Below are 7,458 nucleotides of genomic sequence, written 5' to 3' on the forward strand. Positions count from 1 at the left end.
ATTAACTTTCAGGCTATATATAATGCCAAAATACTTGGAGTAGTGTTATTGCTACAGTGCACAATAATTGAAGCAGTGTGTTTTCTACAGTACACAAGTGGGTCATGCATCCACATCATCCATTCACAACAATCTTATATTTTATAAATGGGAAAAGGATTAAAAATACCTCTCTACTTTGTAAAAAGAGCTAAAAGTATCATCCGAATTTATTTTAGATAAAAAATACTAAAAGTATCATCCGAATTTATTTTGGATAAAAACTATCCCTCTTATCCTTAAAATTTTTAAATATACCCCTATCTTGACAGAAATTATCTCTAAAATAATTCGAAATTATTTTTTAAATTCGCTCTATCATTTAAATTCAACCCAACTAAATAATAACTCATAAGATCTCTTATTCCCCCAATACGTAGGTTTGAGAGAATCGGGGAATAAGGGAATTTTATGAGTTATTATTTAGTTGGGTCGAATTTAAATAACGGAGCGGGTTTAAAAAATTATTTTGGGTTATTTTAGGGGTAATTTCTGTCAAGATAGAAATATATTTGAAAACTTTAACGATGAGAGGCGTATATTTGACCCAAAATAAGTTTGGAGTATATTTTTAGCCCTTTTTTCGATGCGAGATATTTTTGGCCCTTTTCCCTTTATAAATTAACTCAAAATTCAGTACAATTTTAGATAGGAGGAGTAATAAAACTCAGCCTTACATTTTTCCAACTTGCCTCATCTGTCTCTGTCTCTGTCTCTAGAAAATACATCTTTCTCTCTCTATATATCTTGCATAGGTATATACTTTCTTTGTCTGGAAGTTTATTTGTACCCAATTTTCATGTAATAAACCCTAAGCTTCTACTAGTGCTGGTGATTCTAAATCAAGTAAGTTTTACCTAATTTGGTCAACTCTACCTAATTTGGTCAACTCTAGGGTTCTTAATTTGATTTTATATATTAAGATGTGTTTTTACCGAAATTTATGTTGATTTTGTTTGTGGGGTTCTTGTAATTAGCTTGAAAGATTGAATCTTGAAATCCAATTTTGACATTTTTGTGGTAAAGTTTGTATTTTTTTTTTTTCAAGAATTGAGGGTTGTCTTTATTTATTGCCCTGTAAATGTTTGATGATCTCTTGTGTATGACTGTAAATTTTTCAAGAATTGGGTTTTTTTTTTCCCTCTTTTAAGTTTCTTGATTGTTGTAAGCTAGCATGGTTTATTAGAGTGTAAGTAATGTACTTGCTCTGTTTCAATTTTTTTGTCTTACTTTCCTTTTTAGTTTGTTTAAAAAAGGATCCTTTTACCTTCCTTTTTTGACAACTTTTTAATTCGAACTTTCCACATGGTATGTTTAAGATCACAACATTAAAGGGCATTTTGATACATTCTGCATATCTTTAGTTTAAGATCACAAGATTCAAAAGTCTTCTTTACTTTCCGAAATTTGATTTTGTATATTGAGATGTATTTTTATCGAAATTTATGTTGATTTTGTTTGTGGGTTTTTGGTAATTAGCTTTAAAGATTGAATCTTGAGACCCATATTGACATTTTTGTGGTAAAGTTTGTATATTTATCAAGAATTTGGGTTTGTCTTTATTTATTGCCTTGAAAATGTTTGATGATCTCTTGTGTATGACTGTAAATTTTTCAAGAATTGGGATTTTTTTGTTCCTCTTAAATTTCTTGATTGATTTAAGCTAGCATGGGTTATTAGAGTGTAAGTAATGTATTAGCTATATGATGATACCTTGGGTTCTCTTTTTGAACTTGGGTTTCGCCTGTAGTTTCTTGTTGTTCGATTTCTGTTACTATCTGCTGTTTCGTGTACTTTGCTTCTCGTACTGTTTTGTTGATGTTACTGTTCCTTTTTCTAGAATGGTTTGTTGGTGAAGCTAGGATTTTCGCCCAAGGGTTTGGCCCTTAATGGCTCCGCCTCTGGCCATGGTTTCTTCACTTTCCTTATTTCCTTTTCTGACTTGCTTCGATATGCTTTCTCTTGAGCCGAGGGTCTATCAGAAACAACCACCTCTCTACCTGCCAAGGTAGGGGTAAGGTCTACGTATAGTCTACCCTCCCCAGACTCCACTTTTGGGATTATACTGGGTATGTTGTTGTTATTGGTCTTGAGTATTACTTGTAAGAATGGAATTCTTTGTTTTGTAATGGATAGTTGCAACTCCGTAAAAGACAATCAGTCACATTTTTGGTTTAAGGGCGCCCCATCGACGGAAGAAGAAATCGGGAAATAGTGAATTTGATGAATATTCATTTTATATTGGGAAATAGTTTGTTTAGGTATTTCAGAATGTTTTTGTGGTTAAGTGAATATGGGTCATTTTATATTGTTTCATCTTTATCACACTTCTTGTCTTCCAAGTCAAAAATAGTTTAGTTTAGGTATTTCAGAATGTTTTTGTGGTTAAGTGAAGTGAATTGGGTGATTCCCCCCCATAACTGTGTTTTTTCTTAGCTTTTTGTGGTGATTTGATGGTCTTTATTGCAGTTTTGACTAGTGGAGGTGACCTTTGTAGTTGAGGCTTTACTTTTGGGTAATTTCAAGTGCCATTAGGAATAAAGAGATTTTCTTGTTTCAAAATAAGATTATTGGAGGTCAAGGTCTCATGAGAATTTTTAGGGGAATGCAGAAATTAGTTCGCGAGTATAAGACAAAAGTGAGCTGCTGGGACAAATCGTTCAGCCAAGGTATTGGTGTGACCGCCCCAAAGGCCAGGAAGCGTGACAAATTCAAAGCAGGGGCTGTATTTCTCTAACTTCGGGTGAAGGAAAACTTTTCTGTTTCATAAAATGACTCGGATACTGGTTCAGCGCGGTTCTACTGGAGCTTCATCGTCTTCATCCTCAAATCAGAACAGGTCATCAACTTCGCTCCCTGGTCCGTCTTCTTCTCCAGCTCCAACTCAGCAACAGACATCTAGTAGTAGTCAGGTATTATCAGCTTTGAAAGATGATGAATTCGTGGAAGAAATAGAAGAACAGGTTGCTTTAGAGGAGTCCTCCGTTGGTTCTTCAAACTATAAAGGCGTTGATGATGAATCGTTGGAAAGTTTGGGCAGCGAACAAAGCACCAACGAGGAAAAGATTGCTGACAATGAGAAGAGAGATTTTGATAGTGAGGGCTTGACAAAGGAATTTGATGGTTTAAGAGTCGTCGAAGAGGAAAATGAGGGAAGTTCAGTTCAGGGGGTTACACGTAGTTCATGTCCACCTCCACCTCCACCTCCGGTCCCACCTCCAAAACCTGCTTCCCTAAACTCAAGTCCTAGAAGAATTTTAACAGGTAGTTCACATGCTAGCCGGTTAGGATCATCTAGGGGAACCGCTGGGCGATCTACTGTCTCAACTAGGACTTCACCTGCTGGATCCAGGCCATCCTCTCCACGATCGCACTGTGAAGCGGAAGGTTATAATAGTGATGATGAGCAGAACCCTAACTTTGGATCCTCGTATGATGATGTGGTATGTTTCGCCATTATATCAATTAAAAGTAGATTATGGATAACTTATGCCCCTCCTATTGGTCATTGGGAACAAGAATGAACTTTGTCTCTTTAACATCTGTAATTTGGATATTAACTTCTGTTCAACTACCTTATGCCAGACCCCACTTGTGGGATTTCACTAGGTATGTTGTTGTTGTCACCTACCATATGCAGTCCATCTGGTTAATGATCATTTATTCCGAATCGACTAGTTCGAGTAAGCTGGCTAGGAAGTGGAAAGTTTGCTCTCACTATGTAGCCTCTCAATTGAAGAAGTCACTGTATCTTGTGCCTCTTAAAGTTAAACTATTTGAGGATAACTAAGGGTAACAACATAACTAAATTTGCAAGCTAACATGTTTCCTTTGTTTTAGGAGAGAGAGCGCCAGTTTGAAATGGATTTAAGACGAGCCAAAGGCTTAGAAGTTAAGAGAATGTTGGAAGATGGGAATTGCCTTTTCCGTGCTGTTGCTGACCAAGTATATGGTGATTCTGAAAATTATGATTTGGTCAGGCAGATGTGCATTGACTACATGGTAATCTTTCTACCAAGGGGTCACTTATGAAGTCATGTACCAACATTTGATTATACTACTTTCTTTCTTTCCTTGCTAGGTTTAAAATATCTATTATCGCTTGATTCTAGAATACAAGGGTTGGTTAATGTGGATGATGCTTATTTTGTTAGTATGTTTCCTGGGCATAGTTGACAATAGAGACATTAGAAATGAATTCGTCTGATTTGTAACGTCAATGTTATCATAAGTATAGTTAAGTTATTGTTGGTGTATGTTTTTTCAAACATCAATTAAATTTGGAACGCATCAAAATTGCTGGATGTCTATACAAATAAATTATGTTATTTGGCGAAAGAGCTATTGCTATCTTCAGTAGCATGCTTCCATTTATTATTCACCTCTAGTCTCCCCTGAGACCAATGATGATCAGCTCTCGGAAAATGCTATACCGTGTAAAGTTTGCAGCAATTACCTTGCTTTTTCCTTTATAAGTAATAATTACCATGGTTTTGCTTGCCAATTTCTTGTTTTCTTCCTACAATTACCCTGCTACACATCCTTGGGTAAATTTACCGTCTGGTTTAGTGCGCTCATGTTTGTGTAATTTAACTAGACAAAAACAGCTACTAGAGTTTCATGGGTTAAGTGAGGTTCTGTGTGTCTAACACCTTTTTAAATCTTTTTGGGGAGGGTGGGAGCTGGGAGCAGGTTTATAGGTATGTCTGCATTTAGTTCTTTCTTTGGTTTTTCAGTTCATCTTGTCTGCTTCTTGCAGAATCTAAGTCAGTATGGCAGTCCTTTCTCAGAAAAATAATCTAAGTAGACTTCCCTCTGATGCTTCATCAATTGGTGTCCTGTGTTCCCTTGGAATCCAAGTCCTTAACCGAGAGAATATAAGAAAACTATTTTTTGTAAAGGCATCCATGTGTACGTTGTGGCTGGAGTTACTTAAGTTTATATCTACTAGGAGTATTTATTATGTTCAGAAGGTTGATATAAGTTCTCTTAATCATCACTATCTTTCTGCAAAACCTTTACCATCCCTCATTATTTATTTCTCAATGAGCTTCTTTGTAATAGGAGCGGGAAAGAGACCACTTCTCTCAGTTTATTACTGAAGGTTTCACTTCCTACTGCAAGAGAAAAAGGAGAGACAAGGTAAGTCACGTGGTAGTTCACTAGTATTCCGTGTCTCATTTGTTGTTCTGTCAGACTGGTAGAAATTTCAAAGCATTTGTTATACATTCAAAAGGTATGTCCTCTTTATGGTCTTAGAGATACTTTCTCTGTATTATCATTCAAGTTTATGCATTTTTCTAGATGATACAGAAAAATGAACTGCTTCAATGTGAATTCACTTTTCTTAAAAATTCATTGAATATTTTCAAACTGTAAGTGTACTGTTGTTCAAGGGATGTTCTAATATCTGTGTTTTAATGTTAATTATTTACTTATTATATGTTTAATCCATTATGGTAATCTGATATGTTTCATTCCCACTTTTCGTATTTTGTGTTTGTTTGTTTGTTTTTTTTTTTTTTAAAGGGTGGGAGCACTTAGAGTTGGTGTACATTTCTCCATCTGCGGGAGAAATTGTTAGGGGCGGGGAGGAAGTTAGTAATGTTGTACTTAGTTATTTCCTTGGTTCTTTTTAACCATTTATGTTCTTAAATTTGTGTTTCTTGATTATCTTTTTATTCACTCCATTTAGTTTATTAAAAAGAGTTTCTGGCTGCTGTTCGAGTATAGTGTCCATTACTTTACACGTGTTATTTCTTTTCCTTAATAAAACAAACCAAAAAAAGGAGATTCTGGCTGGAAGTCGGAGAAGTTAAAGAGCTTATATCTACTACAGACATCAATTTCTTTCAAGAGCTCATGTTGATCGTCTTTGTGGCTTCCGTTTTGCTTGTCAATTCGGCATATATGTTGTTGCATGTCTGCCTTTGTTCCTTCCTGTATCCTTTTAAAGGGGTCATCAGATTAATGTTCTCATTATTGGGTTGCTAGGTTTATGGCAACAATGTGGAGATTCAAGCTTTATGTGAAATGTATAATCGCCCTATTCATATATATTCTTATAGTGCAGGTAAGCTTTCTTTTGTTATTCTTTTTTAGATACCAGTAATGATATTATAGCTACTAAGCCAGCCTCCATGGATTCTATGTTTGTGCTGCCTAAATTTAATATCTGGAATTACTAATGCAGAGCCACTCAATACATTCCATGGAAGTTATAATACAGACAGCCCTCCTGTTCGACTCAGTTATCATCGTGGAAATCATTACAACTCCCTTGTTGATCCACGTCGATTAACAATTGGTGCTGGCCTTGGATTTAGCAGTCTACAAGGGGTAAATATTTTAATCTATATAGCTATAAATGGATAAACCTCATCAGCTGTGTGCCTACAGCTCTTGGGTGTTGAATTATGTGGGTGATGTTATTTTTACTAACTTTGTAGATTATCATCTCGTTCTATCTTTACCTTTGTCCTTTTTTTAAATTTTTTATTTTATTTTTTATAGAGGAACGTTGATAAGGATCAGGTCAAAGCAGCAATAAAAGCTCAACAAGATCAGCAAATTGATAATGTAAGCACCGTAAAATTCATTTTGATCTGAATCACTTCGACGAACCGGGCTTTCATGTTTGTTTCGTGTTATGTTAAATGGTTCAATTCAGGCACTTCTGGCAGAAGGACGCTTTTATTCAGATCTTGAGCTCACTGAAAAGGAGATTGAACGCATGGTAATGGAATCTTCTAGGGCTGAGTATGTTGCCAATGACAAGTTCAGACAGCAGCTTGGTTGTCGAGAATCTTCCACTTCTAGTGCTGAACCATCATCATCGGGAGCTAGTAAGTTCGAGTTGTCATTCAATGGGAATTTAGCCTTCACGAAATATACACAATTCTTTTGTTTGTTCTTCTATTGATATAAAATCAACTTTTTTCTGTGTCTGCAACTATCGACTATCTTGATCCTGCTAAGTCTTTTTGTTGAATCGCAGGGTCATCAGGAAGTGACACACGACAAGAAAGCAATCAAGAAGTCCTTAACGACTGCATCCAGATTATGCTCTCGATGGGATTTAGCTACGCACGAGTAATAGAGGCTTATAGCATATTCGGGGATGATGTTGATTCCATGGTATGTTATCTCATCGAAACCAGCAATAGCAGCAGACGTAAAGGGAAAGCAACTGAATGAGGAAAACCAAGAAAGACTTGCAATGAGATAGTAGTTTCTTGTTTCTCTCTATCACTATGATAATAACTTTAGCTTTGTCTCTGGAACCATGAACGTATTATTCAGTCTTAAATCTACCATCTGTGTGTTTCGGGCTAAAAATAGAGCTTGATTTACTAAATTTGCTGTTGTTGAATGCTTGCAATTCTGAATAATCTCTGCTTAGCAGTGTTTTACAGAGAA

The 7,458-nt window shown here is 35.8% G+C and overlaps 1 protein-coding gene across 5 annotated transcripts; it reads left to right on the forward strand.

The window, feature by feature from the left end:
• Positions 1-734: 734 nt before the first annotated feature.
• On the forward strand, positions 735-7,458 carry LOC132065492 (OVARIAN TUMOR DOMAIN-containing deubiquitinating enzyme 6-like). Of its 5 annotated transcripts, XM_059458912.1 has the most exons (10): positions 740-885; positions 2,509-2,554; positions 2,651-3,482; positions 3,880-4,041; positions 5,104-5,181; positions 6,034-6,112; positions 6,233-6,378; positions 6,553-6,618; positions 6,710-6,884; positions 7,037-7,458. In XM_059458912.1, the coding sequence occupies exons 3-10, from the start codon at positions 2,811-2,813 to the stop codon at positions 7,234-7,236; spliced, it is 1,578 nt and encodes a 525-aa protein (XP_059314895.1). In that variant the 5' UTR covers positions 740-885; positions 2,509-2,554; positions 2,651-2,810; the 3' UTR covers positions 7,237-7,458. The 5 variants fall into 5 exon arrangements, with proteins under 5 accessions (XP_059314896.1, XP_059314895.1, XP_059314892.1 ...); XM_059458913.1 differs by having other exon boundaries at positions 735-885; positions 2,509-3,482; positions 3,883-4,041; XM_059458909.1 differs by having other exon boundaries at positions 2,509-3,482.

This window comes from Lycium ferocissimum, chromosome 7 (assembly GCF_029784015.1).
Source record: "Lycium ferocissimum isolate CSIRO_LF1 chromosome 7, AGI_CSIRO_Lferr_CH_V1, whole genome shotgun sequence".
Lineage (NCBI taxonomy): Eukaryota > Viridiplantae > Streptophyta > Magnoliopsida > Solanales > Solanaceae > Lycium > Lycium ferocissimum.